The sequence below is a fragment of the Heptranchias perlo genome, chromosome 2 (genome assembly GCF_035084215.1).
Source record: "Heptranchias perlo isolate sHepPer1 chromosome 2, sHepPer1.hap1, whole genome shotgun sequence".
Taxonomy (NCBI): Eukaryota; Metazoa; Chordata; class Chondrichthyes; order Hexanchiformes; family Hexanchidae; genus Heptranchias; species Heptranchias perlo.
In genome coordinates, this window is record NC_090326.1 from 19943145 (window position 1) to 19965296 (window position 22152).

The window sequence follows — 22152 nt, forward strand, 5'->3', positions numbered from 1 at the left end:
CGGCATATTCCTCACTCTACCATTACCAACAAGCCAGGGGATCAACCCTGGTTCAATGAGGAGTGTAGAAGAGCATGCCAGGAGCAGCACCAGGCGTACCTAAAAATGAGGTGCCAACCTGGTGAAACTACAACTCAGGACTACATGCATGCTAAACAGCAGAAGCAACATGCTATAGACAGAGCTAAGCAATTCCACAACCAACGGATCAGATCAAAGCTCTGCAGTCCTGCCACATCCAGTCGTGAATGGTGGTGGACAATTAAACAACTAACAGGAGGAGGAGGCTCTGCAAACATCCCCATCCTCAATGATGGCGGAGTCCAGCACGTGAGTGCAAAAGACAAGGCTGAAGCGTTTGCAACCATCGTCAGCCAGAAGTGCCGAGTGGATGATCCATCTCGGTCTCCTCCCATAACCCCACCATCACAGAAGCCAGTCTTCAGCCAATTCGATTCACTCCACGTGATATCAAGAAATGGCTGAGTGCACTGGATACAGCAAAGGCTATGGGCCCCAACAACATCCCAGCTGTAGTGCTGAAAACTTGTGCTCCAGAACTAGCTGCGCCTCTAGCCAAGCTGTTCCAGTACAGCTACAACACTGGCATCTACCCGACAATGTGGAAAATTGCCCAGGTATGTCCTGTCCACAAAAAGCAGGACAAATCCAATCCGGCCAATTACCGCCCCATCAGTCTACTCTCAATCATCAGCAAAGTGATAGAAGGTGTCATCGACAGTGCTATCAAGCGGCACTTACTCACCAATAACCTGCTCACCGATGCTCAGTTTGGGTTCCGCCAGGACCACACGGCTCCAGACCTCATTACAGCCTTGGTCCAAAAATGGACAAAAGAGCTGAATTCCAGAGGTGAGGTGAGAGTGACTGCCCTTGACATCAAGGCAGCATTTGACCGAGTGTGGCACCAAGGAGTCATACCTAGCACAAAGAAAGATGGTAGTGGTTGTTGGAGGCCAATCATCTCAGCCCCAGGACATTGCTGCAGGAGTTCCTCAGGGCAGTGTCCTAGGCCCAACCATCTTCAGCTGCTTCATCAATGACCTTCCCTCCATCATAATGTCAGAAATGGGGATGTTCGCTGATGATTGCACTGTGTTCAGTTCCATTCGCAACCCCTCAGATAATGAAGCAGTCCGAGCCCGCATGCAGCTAGAACTGGACAACATCCAGGCTTGGGCTGATAAGTGGCAAGTAACATTCGCGCCAGATAAGTGCCAGGCAATGACCATCTCCAACAAGAGAGAGTCTAACCCCCTCCCCTTGACGTTCAACAGCATTCCATCACACTCCTGACTTGTGCCTTGTAGATGGTGGAAAGGCTTTGGGGAGTCAGGAGGTGAGTCACTCGCCGCAGAATACCCAGCCTCTGACCTGCTATCGTAGCCACAGTATTTATATGGCTGGTGCAGTTAAGTTTCTGGTCAATGGTGACCCCCAGGATGTTGATGGTGGGGGATTCGGCAATGGTAATGCTGTCAACAGCATTACCATTGCCGAATCCCCCACCATCAACATCCTGGGGGTCACCATTGACCAGAAACTTAACTGCACCAGCCATATAAATACTGTGGCTACGATAGCAGGTCAGAGGCTGGGTATTCTGCGGCGAGTGACTCACCTCCTGACTCCCCAAAGCCTTTCCACCATCTACAAGGCACAAGTCAGGAGTGTGATGGAATACTGTCCACTTGCTTGGATGAGTGCAGCTCCAACAACACTCAAGAAGCTTGACACCATCCAAGATAAAGCAGCCCGCTTGATTGGCTCCCCATTCACCACCCTCAACATTCACTCCCTTCACCACCAGCGCACAGTGGCTGCAGTGTGCACCATCCACAGGATGCACTGCAGCAACTCGCCAAGGCTTCTTCGACAGTACCTCCCAAACCCGCGACCTCTACCACCTCAGGCACATGGGAACAATACCACCTGCACGTTCCCCTCCAAGTCACACACCATCCCGACTTGGAAATATATCGTCGTTCCTTCATCGTTGCTGGGTCAAAATCCTGGAACTCCCTTCCTAACAGCACTGTGGGAGAACCGTCACCACACGGACTGCAGCGGTTCAAGAAGGCGGCTCACCACCACCTTCTCAAGAGCAATTAGGGATGGGCAATAAATGCCGGCCTTGCCAGCGACGCCCACATCCCATGAATGAATTTTTAAAAATTGAATACATTCTGAGTTAGACAAATTTTTGATCAGCAAGGGAGTCAAAGGATATGGGGAAAAGGCGGGAAAGTGGAGTTGAGGTAAAAATCAGATCAGCCATGATCTCATTGAATGGCGGAGCAGGCTCAAGGGGCCGAATGGCCGACTCCTGCTCCTATCTCTTATGATCTTATGGTCAGTGTTTTATAAAGGTTTAGTGTAACTTCCTTGCTTTTGTACTCTATGCCTCTATTAATAAAACCAAGGCTCCCATATGCTTTTTGAAGAGCCTTCTCAACTTATCCTGCCACCTTCAAAGATTTGTGTACATATACCCCCAGGTCTCTCTGGGGGAGAAAGTTCCAGACTTCCACTACTGTTTGTGTGAAAAAGTGGTCCCTGATTTCACTTCTGAATGGCCTATCTCTAATTTTAAGATTGTGCCCTCTTTTTCTGGATTCCCCTCTGTCATGCACACATTTTGTTCATTTGTTCAGCATCCATCAGGAGCTCCTGCTCCACTACTTGTGCGTGTATGCATGGCTGCCACTGCAGATGCTGCTGACATTGTCACAATGCCAATGATAGTCTGCGGGCGAGACAAATGTTCCACGATGGCACGCAAAAGGTTGATCACAGTGATAGTGAGTTGGGCACATGACTCATATACACTAAGCATACCATTTTCCTGTGAGTCATGCAGGGAGGCAAATAACTCATTACTCTGTTGATGCAGAAGCAGCAGCCTTATTTTCAAAGCAGGCCTAATGAAGTTGGAATTCTTGATGGGATCTCTGTCCTATTGCAGCTGACCCTTCTGTCCTGTGCTTGGTGTACCACCATGTGAACCCTCCTCTAAATTACTCTCTACATCTATGTCAATGTGCCTTAGATGGTCTTTATTTGAACTGGTGGCGATACTGTACATTGTGGGCTACTGGCTGCCCTTGTGTCAGACTCCCCTTTTTCTATGGAATCTATGAAAAGGCAAAAAGGAATGTTAGGAGTTCACATGTTGTTCAAATGGCTGTAGAACTAGCAGCAACTGTTGACTACAGTTGTGCACTACAGCTGACGAGGGCCTTGCTGAATGTATTGTTTATTGTGAAAATTAGATCTACTCCCAAGGCCACTAACTAGTAGATGTGACCTTCACATCTGCTGCTGCATCAACTACACTGCTAAGATTTCACATCCTATCACATCCAGAATTACTTTTTTCAGAAGTGGATTTGGGCACTGCTGCTTCCTGTTCATTTTTATTAAATGTTATCTTATCCTGTAAAAGGTAAAAAGAGAGACATTAGAACTTTGAGTTCACTACATAGTAATCTTTTCTGCAGCAAAGTACAGTTAGTACCATCATGGCTGCTGGAGCACTGCTTGCATGAGCTATTGGTCTTCACCTAAAGGAATTTGCAGCATCACTCCCCATAGAGGGCTCTTCCTCATAATTAAGCCTACCCTTGCAACCCTAATAATTGACTATAATTCCCATACAAGTACAACTGTGATCCCATTGAGAACATCTACCTTGCAAATTTTCACAGGCTTACTTGATGATATTTGTAATTTTTTAAACAAAGCCTCCTTTGTCCGCAGTGTGTGAACAGCTGGAATCAAAACAGGACTTAGCTTAAAAAGCTTAACACTTTTAGAACATGTAGTATAAATTATCCAGGCACTGAGCAGCTAAACAAGTTCTAAATCTTACATCCCAATGACTTACAAACCACTTTAAAAACAAGTTAAAATCTAATTTTTCCATAAACATAACCTCTAATATGGAAAAAGAAATAGCAATATGCAGTGTATCAGAGTCATGCACAAAATTAAAACCTTCCTAGGTTTCAAACAGTCTGAAAAGTGTTAGGAGTTTTGTGAAATAGACTTCGAAAAGTAAAATTATACACATCTTGCTACTTATAATTCCAGCTAATCTTACACCCTTTGCAACATTTTAAAAGCAGTTAAAGAGAATGTTAAAATAGACATATGTAATCTTCCTCACCTTAAGAGCCTGTTCTACTTCTGGGATGTCTTTAAAAGAGATGATGAGTGGAATGATACCTGAAGCACTGAATTGTGAGGCAGCTGCAGCTATGGCTTCAGTGTCTTTGGATGCCCCATTAGTGATAAACACAGCTATTTTCTTCACAAGGACACCATTACGAACTCGTTTAAAAGTATTTCTTGCAACAAACTGCATACCAATACCGATATTCCGTCTGCTAGTTGATCGTTCATGTTCTAGTGCCACTATTTCATTCAAAAGTAACTGTTTTTTCTTAAAGTCTGAAAATTGAATGAAAGGCTTTGCTTCATTATTATACGTAAGAACTGCCACACGAGCACCGATGGGACAGTTGCTTTCAGCGATGTTAATGTCCTGCAGCAAATGAATCACAATTCCCTTCATCCTTTCAAATAGAAGTGGTGTGACATCAGCAGACATGTCCAGAGCGAACGCCAGCTCCGTGGGATATGCAGGGCACTCTCCTCTTCCTGGAACAATCCAAAGAAGCTTAATATTTAAAGATGTCATTTATTCAAGTAAGTAACAGACAAAATTCAAAGGAATGGCAAATGTTTTATTTTGCAAAACTCCTTAAAGGTTACTTACTTTGTGAACAAGCTAAAGAAAAAAGAGAAAGTAAAATTAATGATTGAAGTTACAATATAATACTTATTTTTATTATTACCTGTTCATCTGAAACACAAAGTCAATCAGTGTAGAGGTTGCAATTTCACAAAGCCACATTCTACAAGTGGATTTGCACCTCAAGTACTTTGAATACCTGAGATTGCAAAGCCTTAGGGAACTTTTAGTTAGTTACAATGAGGGAAAACTTTCTGTTTACATATTTTTTTTAAATTGATGTGAGCAGGGACATTTTAAATCAGTAGTATTTAAACTGATGTGAAAGGATGGGTGGTGCACTCAATGGCACAAGTTGGAAGACCACTTAAGTTTAGTCTTGGGGCTGTCTGCCATTCAGTTTTGTTTGCTTTGCTTTGCTTGGTTGTGTTTCATCAGTTCTTGATGAAGCAACTTGAGAGAACATGATGCAGAGGCAATGTTCTCTATCTCCTAGGGATTGAAAAAAAAATCAAGGACCAGTCCCCTGTTCAAAAAAGGGAAGAGGGATAAACCTGGCGTTTACAGGCCAGTCAGCCTAACGTCGGCAGTGGGGAAACTTTTAGAGACAATAATCCGGGACAAAATTAATTGGCACATCGAAAAGTATGGAGTAATAAATGAAAGTCGGCACGGATTTGTTAAAGGACAATCGTGTTTGACTAACTTGATTGAGTTCTTTGATGAAGTAACGGAGAGGGTTCATGAGGGTAGTGCGGTTGATGTGTATATGGATTTTCAAAAGGCATTTGATAAAGTACCAAATAATAGACTTGTTTGCAAAATTAAAGCGCATTGGATTAAAGGGACAGTGGCAGCATGGATACAAAATTGGCTAAGGGACAGAAAGCAGAGAGTAGTGGTAAACGATTGTTTTTCAGACTGGAGGGAAGTAAACAGTTGTGTCCCCCAGGGGTCAGTATTAGGACCACTGCTCTTTTTGATATATATTAATGACCTGGACTTGGGTATAGAGGGTATAATTTCAAAGTTTGCAGCTGACATGAAACTCAGCAATGTAGTAAACAATGTGGAGGATAGTAACAGACTTCAGGAAGACATAGACAGACTGGTGAAATGGACAGACACATGCAGATGAAATTTAACGTAGGGAAGTGTGAAGTGATACATTTTGGTAGGAAGAATGGGGAGAGGCAGTATAAACTAATTAGTACAATTTTAAAGGGCGTGCAGGAACAGAGAGACTTGGGGGTGCACGTACACAAACCTTTGAAGGTGGCAGGACAAGTTGAAAAGGCTCTTCAAAAAGCATATGGGATCCTGGGCTTTATTAATCGAGGCATAGAGTACAAAAGCAAGGAAATTATGCTAAACCTTTATAAAACATTGGTTAGGCCCCAGCAGGAGTATCGTGTTCAATTCTGGGCACCACACTTTAGGAAGGATGTCAAGGCCTTGGAGAGGGTGCAGAAGATGGTATCAGGGATGAGGGACTTCAGTTATGTGGAAAGACTGGAGAAGCTGGGGTTGTTCTTCTTAGAACAGAGAAGGTTAGGAGAGATTTGATAGAGGTGTTCAAAATCATGAATGGTTTTGATAGAGTAAATAAGGAGAAACTGTTTCCGGTGGCAGAAGAGTCGGTAACCGGAGGACACAGATTTAAAGTGATCGGCAAAAGAGCCAGAGGCGACATGAGGAAGCATTTTTTTTACACAGTGAGTTGTAATGATCTGGAATGCACTGCCTGAAAGGGTGGTAGAAGCAAATTCAATAGTAACTTTCAAAAGGGAAATGGATAAATACTTGAAGGGAAAAAAATTACTGGGCTATAGGGAAAGAGCAGGGGAATGGGACTAATTGGATAGCTCTTTCTAAGAGCAGACACAGGCTCAATGGGCCGAATGGCCTCCTCCAGTGCTGTACCTACTATGATACTATGACCAACTTGTGCTTGAAATTTGATTTTAGTCGTTGACCAATTATGGAAGAGGACTGACAGTTGCCCACATGACCTACCATTGCACTCTGACAGAAGCCGATGTGATAGATATCACCTATTTGGGGAGAAGACAGGCTACACTAGCTTTTTTCACTTGTTTGTAATTTTTTTTGATGAGTTCTTCTTTTCCCTGATTCACTGATTCCTCAGCATATAGTTGCAACAGGCGTTCTGGAGCTCCCTCAGTAGCTCAGTTGGTTATAGTTTAGTAGCTCAGTTAGTTGATTTCAGCCAGGGGAAGTAAGGGTGCAATGATTGGCCTTGGTATCTACCCTGGGATTAGGCGGCAAAATAAGTGTTCAAAGAAAACAAAGCAAAAAATACAAATCAATGAGAAAGCTGAATATTTCAACTCACTGAATAATCTGCACTGTTCATCACCCTAATTAATTGAATGGGCAACAATCAGTGCATGAAACAGCTGAAGACCAGCATTTTGGGGGCGGGGGGGGGATGGAGGATTAGGGGTTGAAGTTATCTCCTTTGAAGGAGGAGAGGAACTCTTAAAAAGTTTTAAGATAAGTGATAAATCCTCTTTTTAGTTGTTCTTTCTGTTTGGTAAACTTCATCATGGGGAACGCAAGAATAAGGTGAAAGCTGAAAGGTAAATTGATACAAGTAGAAGCAAAAAAAATGTCTAATGCTGTCATTATACTCTGCAAAAATCTGTAATCAAATCTAGTTCTAGCTGAGGTGACTATTTCCAATTTCTAATATTAAGATTGCAGTTCCAATTTATAATGCTTTGTGAAAATACGGAGACCATGGAGGTATATTTTCCAACCGCCGCTGTTCCTGTATGAGCACTTAACATGCTCATATTAAATTCCCCAACTCAATTTTTTAATGCAGGCATTAGCCATTTAAACCTGAGTTAACACCTCTGTTAAAAATAGCACAGAGAGAAATTTAGTACAAATATGTTATGCTCTCATATGGGAACAGAACCATTTGGAAAATATAGCCACATATATCACTTCCCAGCTTATATCAGACAATCAAATTTTATTTGTTGTAGAACACAACATCAATGCCTCTGGTGGACTGATATTTGACTTGGTCTCCAATTTGATAATCCTGAAACTTGCAGGCTTGTATTGCTCCAATGTTTTAGGCTAATATCTTTAATCGCTGTCCGCTGAACAGAAGAGTTCCTGCAGTAGGTTGCAGCATACATATCTGTTATACTTCTGAGAGATAAATTAAGACTGAGGCATGCTTGGAATGAAACCCTCGGTCTGTTATTCTATAAGGAAGGGCGCTATATAACTCTAGGAGACACCTTTGTACCCCAAAAGTAATCAAGCAAGACTCAAGAATATCTGCCTATTCCTACATGGTACCTACACAATTCTGACTGATTACTTACTATATGTTTCTTGAGGTCAGCAAGGCACAAAACATTGTATTCCATGGAGTTTTATATCAGATTTATTTTTACTTTTCCTTATAATTTTCAATCCCATCCCCAACCAAATATTTATCCATCTCCATTTTGAATGAGTTAATCAACACAGCTTTTGATGGCAATCAGTTCCACATATCCACCACACTGAGTGGGAAGAATTCTTCCAGTTTCAACTCTCGTTTGAAGCTATTTAAACATAGTAATACAGTAACAGTTTCAGGCAGGAGAAGATCTTCGGTTCATTTAGCCCCCCTTATTCCCTTAGTATCCCCATAGTGAATCTCTAACAATCCTGAATCCCATTTGTTGACAGTCGTAGCCAGAGAATCACCTGCAATGGCTTCTCTTCCTGCTTCCGTGTAAAACACATCAGGTTCCACATGTACGCTGATGACAGCTTTACCTCACCACCACTGCCTCTGATTTGTCACGCTGCTTGTCTGACATCCAGTATTGGATGAGCAGAAATGTCCTCCAATTAAATATTGAGAGACCGAAGCCATTGTCCTCAGTCCCCACCACAAACTCCGTTCCCTAGCCACTGATACCATCCCTCTCCTTGGCCACTGTGGCTGAATCAGACTGTTCTATGTGATCCTGAGCTGAACTTCCGAGCATATATCCTCTCCATCATCATGACCACTTATTTCCACCTCCATCTCTACCCCTGCCTCAGCTCATCTGCTGCTGAAACCCTCGTCCATGCCTTTGTTACCTCCAGACTGGACCATTCCAGTGCCCTCCTGGCCGGTCTCCCATCTTGCATCCTCCATAAACTTGAGCTCATCCAAAACTCTGCTGCCCGTATCCTAACTCACACCAAGTCCAGTTCACTCATCACCCCTGTGCTCACTGACCTGCAATGACTCCCGGTCGGGCAACATTTTGATTTTAAAATTCTCGTCTTTGTTTACAAATCCCTCCATGGCCTTGCCCCTCCCTATCTCAGTAACCTCCACTAGTCATATAACCCTCCGAGATCTCTGCACTCCTCCAATTCTGGCCTCTTGCGCATCCCCAGTTTTCTTCACTCCACCATTGGCGGCCGTGCCTTCAACTGCCTAGTACCTAAGCTCTGGAATTCCCTCCCGAAACCTTTCTGCCTCTCTACCTCTCTCTTCTCCTTTTAGATGCTCCATAAAAGGAGCAACCTCTCACCTCTCCTAATATCTCTTTATGTGGCTCGATGTCAAAATTTGTTTGATAATGGGTCCTGCTAAGCGCCTTGGGACGTTTTACTACGTTATAGCCACTATAGAAATGCAAGTTGTTCTTGTTGTAGTAGTTCCTTCTTGAAAGCCACCTTTTTAGTAAAAAAAAGCTCCTCCTAAATTTCCTATTTTCTTTTAAGAACATAAGAACATAAGAAATAGCAGCAGGAATAGGCCGTACGGTCTCTCAAGCCTGCTGCATCATTCAATAAGATCATGGCTGATCTTCGACCTCAACTCCACTTTCGCGCCCGATCCCCATATCCCTTGATTCCCATAAGAACATAAGAAATAGGAAGTTGTTGTCATTAAGTTTGATTCTGTGTCCTCCATACCTCTCAACTGTTCGAATTTAATCAGGATATCCCAATTTTCTTGGTGAATTACAATCTTGTCCCACTATCCCATCTTTAATGTGGCATTTTCAAATTTTAGAATGTCCTCCCAGCCTAAAAAAGTTGGTTCTTAGACTTTTTTTGGAATAACAGGAATTGAAAGATAAAGCATGACCAAATGTTTGTTTTCACATTTCTCAATCAGAGACATTAACACCATATTGTATTTTCATGGTACAAAGGATTCCCTATTATTTGTGCTCCCATTATCTGTGTTCCCAATTATCCTTGAAAGTTTTGACAGAAGTTGAGGCTGGGTCAGAAAACAAACATGAGTTGGGGGATGGTGGGAGAAAGAGCATAGGTGGGAAAAAAATCCATAAAATTCTATTTCAGATCTGAAAGAGATTCACCGCACACAATAAAAATGCCTGAACTGACACCTGCATAAAGTGCAAACAAAATACTGGGTGTAGGTAATCTAAATACAGTCCAGTAGAACCATGATTATCTACCAATTTCCGTTATCTGCCATGAGGTCCCTTCCATTATGATGGATGATGGAGGTTCCACTTAAATGATGCACCACTCAATAACAAAAACAACCTGAATTTACATAGTGCCTTTAACGTAGCTAAACATCCCAAGGCGCTTCACAGCAGCGTTACCAGACAAAATTTGACATTGAGCCACATAAGGAGGTAATAGGACAGGTGACCAAAAGGTAAGTTTTAAGGAGCGTCTTATAGGAGGAGAGAGAGGCGGAGAGGTTTAGGAAGGGAATCCCAGAGCTTATGGCCTAGGCAACTGAAGGCACGGCCATCAAAGGTGGAGTGATTAAAATCGGGGATGCTCAAGAGGCCATAATTGGAGGAGCGCAGAGATTCTCGGAGCGTTGTAGGATTGGAGAAAGTTACAGAGTTGGGAGGGGCAAGGCCATGGAGGGATTTGAAAACAAGGATGAGAATTTTTAAAATCGAGACATTGCTGGACCGGGAACTTCAACTCAAATGAACTTAAACTCAAATGTATCCCAGTGTAGCATTTGTAGGACCTGGGAGCAGGATAATGTCAGCCCATCAGCTTATAAATCCAAGTTATTCTTTCCTACCACAAGATTTTACATCATGTGTCTTCTCGTTCATGGAGCAGCATGCCTGTAACTCTTCTTGTGCCCAGTAATTGTCCTATACAAAAAAGTTTGCAAACATATCTCAAAAAAAGCTAACCCAGACCTGAGTGAATGATGTAGGTCAGCGAGCACATGGGTGATAGGTGAACAGGATTTGGTGCGCGTTATGATACAGCCAACAGAGTTTTGGATGAGCTCAAGTAACATGGCAAGTAAGATTCGCGCCAGACAAGTTCCAGGCAATGACCATCTCCAACAAGAGAGAGTCTAACAACCTCCCCTTGACATTCAACGGCATTACTATCACCAAATCCCCCACCATCAACATCCTGGGGGTCACCATTGGCCAGAAACTGGACCAGCCACATAAATACTGTGGCTACAAGAGCTGGTCAGAGGCTGGGTATTCTGTGGCATGTGACTCACCTCCTGACTCCCCAAAGCCTTTCCACCATCTATAAGGCACAAGTCAGGAGTGTAATGGAATACTCTCCACTTGCCTGGATGAGTGCAGCTCCAACAACACTCAAGAAGCTCGAAACCATCCAGGACAAAGCAGCCCGCTTGATTAGCACCCCATCCACCACCCTAAACATGTACTCCCTTCACCACCGGCGTACTGTGGCTGCAGTGTGTACCATCCACAGGATGTACTGCAGCGACTCGCCAAGGCTTCTTCGACAGCACCTCTCAAACCCACGACCTCTACCACCTAGAAGGACAAGGGCAGCAGGCACATGGGAACAACACCACCTGCACGTTCCCCTTCAAGTCACACACCATCCCGACTTGGAAATATATCACCGTTCCTTCATCGTTGCTGGGTCAAAATCCTGGAACTCCCTTCCTAACAGCACTGTGGGAGAACCTTCACCACACAGACTGCAGCGGTTCAAGAAGGCGGCTCACCACCACCTTCTCAAGGGCAATTAGGGATGGGCAATAAATACTGGCCTCGCCAGCGACGCCCACATCCCATGAACGAATTAAAAAAAAGTTTATGGAGGGTGGAAGATGGGAGGCCGGCCAGGACAGTATTGGAATAGTCCAGTCTAGAGGTAACAAAGGCATGGATGAGGGTTTCAGCAGCAGATGAGCTGAGGCAGGGGTGGGGCCGGGCGATGTTAATCCTTCTCACGTGAAAAAAAATGAACCACATTCAAAGCCAATACTCTCTTACTCCCAATTTATTCCCTACTGCCATCCCAGCTGAGAGGAGCTAACTCATAACAGGCCACAAATTAAACCTTGATCCTTCTGGTCTACATAGCTCAGTTACATACCAGCTTTATTAACCACATCTGTATATTTTTAAAATTACTTTTTGGTGAATTTTGTATTCATTGAAGTTTGGGATGCAAGTGCTGGGAAATAGAACACTTTTCATTTTTAGTACCCAGAGTTAAAGGCTTACTGTGGGTTCCCTGGGACTACCACCACCTTTCTCCAGGTTGGTGGAGAGAGCAGCAGGGAAATGGGGCGGCTTGCCAGGTCTCACCTCCACGCTTGTGTTTAGATGCAGCAGGCAGGGAAGGGGTGGCAGGTGGCCGTCCTAATGGTGGCAGAGGAAGGGACATTGTGCTTGTGGTAGGAATGCAGCAGAGGGTATCACCACCTGGTTTTGCCCCATTTTCTGCCACTAACTCGCACTTTTTCAGATGGGATTGTGGAGGAAAGTCCAATCTCCAATGTCAGTGTCAAGCACCCCCTTCTTCAACAGTGTGATATTTTGCATTTCCCACACCAGCCACCTCTATGATCAATTTAGTGCCAGATTAGGTCAGTGTGTGCTGTGAACCCATGCCCATTACGAACTGGATTAAGATGACTAAATTTATTTTGCTCAGAAACCTTAAAGCCAGCAGCCAGAGGCCTCTATCATTCCATCAATTTAGTCTAGATTCAAACTGAGGAGAAAGAACACTGTCTGATCACTGCACCACCCAGTCCCCAATGTCTTTCTTATGTTTTCATCTAAAAAGAATAATCTAGAGTTAGAAACAATAACTGGAAAACCTAGTTGTAGAGTTTAAAAGTATCAGTATATTCATCATTATCTAAAGAAATCTGAACAAAATTTGGTTTCACTTTTCCATGATATCCTACAAGTTATAACATATTTCTAAAGTGTTCCATTTTTACTGAGAGACTGCAGCTTAAAAATCACTGAAAAGAAAGATGTGAAAAGGCTATTACTTACGGCAATTATCTCGTATATGTGCTACAAGGCCACAAGACTGCAATGAAAATGAGAAAATTTAAGTTTGCAAACAAACATTAGATAAAATCTACGATTAGTAACTACATCAGTAGACATTATTTATATATATATATATAGTAAGTTACATACTGTTTCCAGTGTGTAGCCTGGTGGTCCCTTTGGGCCCTGAAATAAAGGAAAGATAAATCTTGTTTAAATAATGCATCTATTTTTTCATTCTTATTCATGTTCTCTCCCTCTCCCCCTGAAGGTATTGACTTTTTGCTGGGTATGTTTGCATGGACACTCTCCACTGTCTCGCCCAAGTTAACAGTGACTTTTAGCAAGCTATTTGATCAAATGAGCCTGGTCTTACCTTCCAATGTCGACAGTTCAATAGGGGTCACTGGATAGTGAGCAGGAGCAGAAACCTGTGTGATTTTCTCCTCCCTAAGGCAGTGGCATAGAGACCAATTGTAGCACTCCTACTGCTGCCCAAGTTGAGATCAGCTAAATTAGCAAAGACCAATTATTGATGCCGGGCTTCCCAGGATGTATGACTCAATTATTCACTGCGTAAACTTACTGAGCCACTGGGGGCCCTATTAAAACAGACTTAAATATGATTGATTTTTCTAAAGACTAGCCTTACAGGCCATGTTCTTTCAAAAGAAGCAATGACCAAAATGTTAAGTTATGCACCATACTATGATACTATGGAAGAAGTTTAATATCTTCTTTCATCCAAACCCTTGCTAAGTAGTAATATTTTGGAGGACACTTATATGCTGCAAAGGTCTGGTAAATTTTAACACTGGTGATTTTCTGTGCGCGCTGTTCCTAGTGAAATTGTAAACCCGTGCTTTATTAATGTATTCATGTTTTTGCTGCAAACAGTGTGTTGAGGAAATTTTCCCGTCCAAATGTGGCCAAGCAGTTTATATACAAAAAGGAAATGTTTTGACATGCCAGAGGTCCTCTATTACATTTCTAGAAGCGTGATGTACCTTATAAAAACTTTCTTGTAGAGGACTCTGGGGGCTTAGAAGGGGACTTCTTAGCAGGTCTAAACCCAAGAACAAAATTGGGAAGGATAAGGAATTGATCCAGCCATTGCTTGATTTGTTGAATGTGTTGCATAGATGTATTTAATCTTTGTTTCAGTTGAATTCTGTTTTATTTTCCATTATTAGAACAACATTTCAAACCTGTCCTCTTTCTCTATGAAATCTCTGGATCTCTGCACTACCGCCCCCCCCCCATCAGATACTTTCACAAGATAGTTAAGGATGAGGAAGTCCATTTGGCCCATCTTAAAAGAAAAGAAAGACCTGCATTTACATAGCGCCTTTCACGACCTCAGGACGTCCCAAAGCACTTAACAACCAATAAATTACTTTTTTGCAGCGTAGTCACTGTTGTAATGTAGCAAACGCGGCAGCCAATTTACGCACTGGAAGCTCCCACAAACAGCAATGTGACCAGCTAATCTGTTTTAGTGGTGTTGATTGAGGGATAAATCTTGGCCAGGACACCAGGGGAGAATTCCCCTCTTTTTTTTATTCGTTCATGGGATGTGGGCATCACTGGCAAGGCCAGCATTTATTGCCCAATTGCCTTTGAAAGTGGTGGTGATGAGCCACTAGGCCAGTTCAGAGGGTGATTAAGAATCAACCACATTGCTGTGGGTCTGGAGTCACATATTGGCCAGACTGGGTAAGGACGGCAGGTTTTCTTCCCTAAAATACTTTGTTTATGTTTGCTTGTGTTCATGGAGGTGAAGTATGAAACCACTGAGAGTAAGAATAGTAATCTTGGATCACTATAGTGACAGTACCAAGCACTCTTATTGTCAGGTAAAGCACATCCCATGTGATGTTTTGTGACACCATCACCTGTTATCAATCAGCACATTGATTACGTTTCTGACCAATTTGCTCACTTTGTGGAACACATCTTACCCTTTCTCCAGGATATCCAAACACGCCTGTGTCACCAGGATCACCAGCAGAGCCAGAAGTACCCTAATATTATAAAAATACCACATTATTTCACTTGAAACTTTATCATCAACCACAAGTATCAGTGAACAGTTATCAACAGTTTTACAATTAGATAGAAGTTGTGACTGTAACTTGCTAATATATTATAATTATAAAATTATCAATATTTCTAAAATGTTTCCCAAATCTTTGCTACAGGCTATTTTCATGAGGGTTTAAGAATCGTTGATGTTTAAACTTCTCTCTAGTGCAATCATAGTCTAACAGGTTTATAGAATCATCTAAACATATAAATACTTAAAGGGTGGTCAAAGGAAGGGTGGGTTGATTAGGGACCAAAGAGGAGATCTTCGTGTGGAAGCACAGGGCATGGCTGAGGTACTAAATGAATACTTTGCATCTGTCTTCACCAAAGAAGAGGATGCTGCCAATCTCACAGTAAAGGAGGAGGTAGTAGAAAAATTGGTAGGATAAAAATAGATAAAGGAGGTACTAAAAAGGTTGGCAGCGCTCAAGGTAGAAAAATCACCTGGTCCGAGATGGGACGCATTCTAGGTTGCTGTGGGAAGAAAGGGTGGAAATTGTGGAGACTCTGGTCACAATCTTCCAATCCTCCTTAGAAATGGGAGTGGTGCCAGAGGACTAGAGGACTGCAAATGTTACACCCCTGTTCAAAAAAAGGGAGAGGGATAAACAGGCCAGTCAGCCTAACGTCAATGCTGGGGAAACTTTTAGAGACATTAATCCGAGACAAAATTAGTTGGCACTTAGAAAAATATGGGTTAATAAACAAAAGCCAGCACGGATTTGTTAAAGGCAAATCATGTTTGACTAATTTGGTTGAGTTCTTTGATGAAGTAACGGAGAGGATTGATGAGGGTATTGCGGTTGAAGTTGTGTATATAGACTTTCAAAAGGCGTCTAATAAAGTACCGTATAATAGACTTGTTAGCAAAATTGAAGCCCATGGGATTAAAGAAACAGTTGCTGCGTGGATACGAAATTGGATAAGGGACAAAAAGCAGAGTGTAGTGGTGAATGGTTGTTTTTCAGACTGGAAGGAAGTGTTCAGTGGTGTTCCCCAGGAGTAGGTGTTGGGACCACTGCTCTTTTTGATATATATTATTGACCTGGACTTGGGTATACATCGCATAATTTCAAAGTTTGCAGATGACATGAAACTTGGAAATGTAGTTAACAGTGAGTAGGACAGTAATAGACTTCAGGAGGACATAGACAGACTGGGCAAACAGCGAGCGGCGGGAAAGAACGAGACCAGAGTGGGGATATAATCAGCGCAGTGAAAGCGAGAGTTCAGTCGGTGAGCGGTGGGAAAGAACAAGACCAGAGCGGGGATATAATCAGTGCAGTGAAAGCGGGAGTTCAGTCGGTGAGCGGTGGGAAAGAGCGAGACCAGAGTGGGGATATAATCAGTGCAGTGAAAGCGAGAGTTCAGTCGGTGAGCGGTGGGAAAGAACAAGACCAGAGTGGGGATATAATCAGCGCAGTGAAAGCGAGAGTTCAGTCGGTGAGCGGTGGGAAAGAACAAGACCAGAGCGGGGATATAATCAGCGCAGAGAAAGAGCGAGTTCAGTCGGTGAGCGGCGGGAAAGAACAAGACCAGAGCGGGGATATAATCAGTGCAGTGAAAGCGAGAGTTCAGTCGGTGAGCGGTGGGAAAGAACAAGACCAGAGCGGGGATATAATCAGCGCGGAGAAAGCGAGAGTTCAGTCGGTGAGCGGTGGGAAAGAACAAGACCAGAGCGGGGATATAATCAGCGCAGTGAAAGCGAGAGTTCAGTCGGCGAGCGGTGGGAAAGAACAAGACCAGAGTGGGGATATAATCAGCGCGGAGAAAGCGAGAGTTCAGTTGGCGAGCAGCGGGAAAGAGCGAGACCAGAGTGGGGATATAATCAGCACAGAGAAAGCGGGAGTTCAGTCGGTGAGCAGCGGGAAAGAACAAGACCAGAGCGGGGATATAATCAGCACGGAGAAAGCGAGAGTTCAGTTGGCGAGCAGCGGGAAAGAGCGAGACCAGAGTGGGGATATAATCAGCACGGAGAAAGCGGGAGTTCAGTCGGTGAGCAGCGGGAAAGAACAAGACCAGAGCGGGGATATAATCAGTGCAGAGAAAGCGGGAGTTCAGTCAGCGAGCGGTGGGAAAGAACGAGACCAGAGCGGGGATATAATCAGTGCAGAGAAAGCGGGAGTTCAGTCGGCGAGCGGTGGGAAAGAACAAGACCAGAGCGGAGATATAATCAGTGCAGAGAAAGTGGGAGTTCAGTCAGCGAGCAGCGGGAAAGAACAAGACCAGAGCGGAGATATAATCAGTGCAGTGAACGCGAGAGTTCAGTCAGCGAGCGGTGGGAAAGAACAAGACCAGAGCGGGGATATAATCAGTGCAGAGAAAGCGGGAGTTCAGTCAGCGAGCGGTGGGAAAGAACAAGACCAGAGCGGGGATATAATCAGTGCAGAGAAAGCGGGAGTTCAGTCAGCGAGCGGTGGGAAAGAACAAGACCAGAGCGGAGATATAATCAGTGCAGAGAAAGCGAGAGTTCAGTCGGCGAGCGGTGGGAAAGAACAAGACCAGAGTAGGGATATAATCAGCGCGGAGAAAGCGAGAGTTTCAGTCGGTGAGCAGCGGGAAAGAACAAGACCAGAGTGGGGATATAATCAGCGCAGAGAAAGCGAGAGTTTCAGTAACTGCCAGTCAGAACCCACCCACCATGTTCTGAGAAAAACCAAGTGTGATGTCACAGGGAAACACATAAGTGATTGGTTCATGGGTAATTGACTCATTTAATTTTTAAAACAAGTGTAACTTAGTAATTGTAAGATTTTAGTAGTGGTAGAAGGTTTACTAGCAGTTGTAAAGCTTATTGGGAGTAGTAGGGTTTATAAATTATAAATTTAATTAATAATAATAATAAATAAATTAACACATAATAAAGGTGACAGGGCAGGTGATGTGTAGCGACTGCAGAATGTGGGAGTTCCGGGAAGCCAGTGTGATCCAGGGCAAACACGTTTGCAGTAAGTGTCTGCGGCTTGAGGAGCTTCGGCTCAGAGTCATTGAACTGGAGGTCGAGTTGCAGACACTGCGACGCATCAGGGAGGGGGAAAAATACCTGGACATTCGGTTCCAGGAGGTGGTCACCTTAGGATATGGTCGTCTAAATTGGTCAGTGGTCAGGGACACGAGGGTGTGACTGCGGACGAGGCAGGTAAGGGGATCGAGAAGGTAGAAGTGGAAGAGCCTCAACCTTTGCAATTGTCCATCAGGTTTGAGGCGCTTGCAGCCTGTATGGACGAAAGCGGGGGCTGCAGGGTGGATGAGCAAACTAACAGTGGCACCATGATACAGGAAGCCATTCAAGCGGGGGGAGTTAGTAGGAATGTAGTGGTAGTAGGGAACAGTATAGTCAGGGGGATTGACACAGTTCTCTGCAGCCAAGAACGAGAGTCCAGAAGGCTGTGTTGCCTGCCTGGTGCCAGGGTTCGGGACATCTACTCTGGGCTGGAGAGGTACTTGCATTGGGAGGGGGAGGATCCAGTTGTTGTGGTCCTCGTAGGTACCAACGACTTAGGTAGGACGAGGGAGGAGGTTCTGCTTAGGGAGTATGAGCAGCTAGGGGCTAAATTAAAAAGCAGAACCTCAAAGGTATTAATCTCTGGATTATTACCTGAGCCATGAGCAAATTGGCATAGGTTAAATAAGATTGGAGAGTTAAATTCGTGGCTCAAAGATTGGTGTGGGAGAAATGGGTTTCGATTCATTGGGTACTGGCACCAGTACTGGGGAAAGTGGGAGCTGTACTGTTGGGACGGGCTTCATCTGAACGGTGCTGGGGCCAGTGTTCTGGCGAATCCTGTAACTAGGACGGTAGAGAGGACTTTAAACTAAATAGTGGGGGCGAGGGATCAAGTAAGGGGAAATGTGATAAATTAAAGAAAGAAGACAAGAGAGCAAGGTAGCAATAAGGGAAATGATAATCAGAGAGTGGCAGGAAGGGACAGAGCATGCCAACTTAAGAGTGCGCCAGCAGATAAGGCTAGGGGTTGCAAAAAAGGTAAAAAGACAGCACTAAAGGCTTTGTATCTGAACGTGGGTAGCATTTGTAACAAATGGATGAATTGACAGCTCAAATAGTAATAAATATGTACTATCTGATAGCCATTACAGAGACATGGCTGCAAGATGACAAAGGCTGGAACCTGAATATTCAAGGGAACATGGATGCAGTGCAGGAAGAATTTCAATGCTTTGATACAAGTGGTGAAGGTGAGTGAGGTCAACTGCCAACTGCATCAACTAGCTGCTCCATACACTACAACCCCCATCACCCACCTACCAACAAACTCTTTCAATCAGTACTTAACTATTCCAATCAGATGCTTCCTCTCACCCTCACACATTACCACTGTTGCAAGCCGCACACTCAACTCACAGGTCACACACACTGGCAGCTATTCAACCATGACAGCCACATCGCCCAAACATCTTGCAGGATACTCACCGACACACGTCCCGCTTTCTTGCAGGAGAAGGTGGTGCATAACAGGAGGCAGTGGTTCCATGGAACATGAACCTGCTCTCCTCTCTCAGGATGACAACATTCCTGTCCCACCCCTGCCACTCCACCAGTGCCCTTGCTGTTGCCTGTCAGCTAGCCAGCCCACTCCCTGAAAAGTACTGAAACTTTATTAAAGGAACATAGGGTGATTGAAACAGGAGTGGGCCATTTAGCCCCTCGAGCCTATTCCGCCAATCAATTAGATCATGGTTGGTCTGTGACCTAACTCCACATACCTGCTGTAGCCCCATATCCCTTAATACCTTTGGTTAACAGAAATCTATCAATCACAAATTTAAAATGAACCACTGAGCTGGCATCAACTTCCGCTTGCAGAAGAGCGTTCCAAACTTCTACCACCCTTTGCGTGTAGAAGCGTTTCCTAACTTCACTCCTGCAAGTCATGGCTCTAATTTTTAGGCTATGTCCCCTAGTTCTAATAATCAAGTATAGGAGACCTCCAAGAACAGGTACAAATGTATCTGCAGCCAGAAGCAGTAACCCAGCAACTAACCTGTAACTCCTGCATGATCCCTTTAAACAGCGCTGGTGGGGGGGGGGGGGGGTCCTCCATGCTGTGTAAGACCTGTGCAGCTGTGCGAGTTTAAGACAGTGCATTGGCTGGAGCATTGAGTTCTAAAATCGCATCTGTCCCTTTAAATCAGCGTTGCACACTGATCCACCGCATATTCTCCCTACTTTACATGCTGTCGGCGTTAGTTATCTGCATGTGCGCAAACACCTTTACCAAGATAGTGTCCGGTGCATGTCATGCTAGAAGTGTGCGCACGTATTCCGGACGCCATTTTGAGACCTTAGGAGTCCACGTAGTGCCTACACAACGGGCGCTAGGCAGCCCAATTTATTGAGGCCAATTCAAGAAATGCATGCTACCAGCAGGAGGCCTCACTTGCCAGTCACTCACATTGTGAAATTTCAGATGTGTTGTGCACAATTTTAAATCCATTAAAGATAAGGAAAATCACAGGCAACGCACTCACAATTTCTTGATCGGTATGACTGGCAGGTGAGACTCCCCACAGATTATGTACATTTGTAAAATCGTCCTTATGTGCTAAGATAACTGTCTCCAGATTCCTTCCAATTTCACCTTTAGCTATTTCTGGACTGTTTGCAGTTTACTTATGACACTATTCCTTCTTATTATATATCAGGATCAGTGGAAGTTTTAGTATCAATCCCCGAGGCACTCCATTCAATACTCCATACCCACACCCCACCCCAACTCTTAATACCCTAGCAAGTACTATTTGCTTGCTTTCCTTCACCAGCTTCTTTTCCATGTTTTGCTTTTCAGCTTCTCTAGGAGTCTTTTGTGAGGAACTTTATTGAACATTTTTAGGAAATCTAAGCACATCACTTTGTATTTTTTTTTGCATGTTGTTTTCTCCAAAAGATCAAGGAGGTTGGCCAAGGAAGAAATTTGAACAAATGATCGGTACGGTTAATTTTTAAATGGGTTGCTTTTAAACAGCACTAAACAGAAGTGCAGAGTGTGACTTGAAACATTGGAAATAGGAGCTAAAGGAAGGCAAACTATTATAGTTTTCTTTATTATTGAGAAATTTTGCTCAAGGCCCATTGTACAGGACGCCAACAATGTTAAAAAGTTTAAGAAGAAGATGGGATAATTCAAGTAGTAATAATTAGGTGACAACATATATAGATTTTAAAAGCATGAACATTGTAAGAAGGGAAAATTGAGGGAAGTAAGAAATTCTACAGTTTTATGGTTCTCAGAAACAATGAATTAGAGCAACTGACAGTTTGATGAGCCTTCATTTAAAAACAAAAAGCTTATATAGTGGCATATTTAGAGCTTTGGAGGATCATAAGGATAAAGTTCAGAGGACTAATAGTCACAGCAGTGTCAGTGAAACAGAAATCTGGGGCCTAATTTTAGCAGGCCTGCGGGTTTCCGGCGGGTTGGGTTTCGGGTGCGTGGCCTCCGCGCCCGGTGAAATTAGTGGGTTGCCTGCGCAATCGTAGCAGGCAATCCACTAATTGGAATCACTGACCTGCTCCTCCGGGGTCCGCGCTGCTGGTCTGTCAGCTGGAGGCTCTCTAGTTAAAGGGGCAGTCCTCCACTGACAGATGCTGCAACCAATGGAACAAATTACAGCATGGAGCAGCCCAGGGGGAAGGCTGCTCCCAGTTTAATGATGCCTCACCCCAGGTATCATCAGATGGGGTGAGGAGGAGGGGGAGGACAGAGATCTTCGCCCCAGCGGGCGGGAGGAAGCGGCTTGCCTCTGCCACCAAGAAGGACTGGCTCGAGGTGGCAGAGGGGGGTCACCTGCACCACCAACATATCGCCCACCTGCATACAGTGCAGGAGGCGCTCCAATGACCACAGTAGGTCAGCCACAGTGAGAACACGTAGTCTTTCCCCTACACTCCGTCTGCCACAACACTGCCCCCACCCCACATCTCCTTCGGCACCGCCAACACTACTCTGTCACATCACCCCTCATACCCACTCAAACCCCATC

General features: G+C 44.1%; 1 protein-coding gene across 1 annotated transcript in view; it reads right to left on the minus strand.

Annotated features, from left to right (window-relative positions):
• Positions 1-22152, minus strand: part of LOC137335661 (collagen alpha-6(VI) chain-like) — a 199558-nt gene that overhangs the window by 29007 nt on the left and 148399 nt on the right. The window contains exons 29-33 of the mRNA XM_068000953.1: positions 15024-15086; positions 13213-13248; positions 13063-13099; positions 4802-4813; positions 4190-4683 (exon numbers count right to left, since the gene is read on the minus strand). Of these exons, the coding sequence (XP_067857054.1) occupies positions 4190-4683; positions 4802-4813; positions 13063-13099; positions 13213-13248; positions 15024-15086 (642 nt within the window). The remainder of the gene's footprint in view (positions 1-4189; positions 4684-4801; positions 4814-13062; positions 13100-13212; positions 13249-15023; positions 15087-22152) is intronic.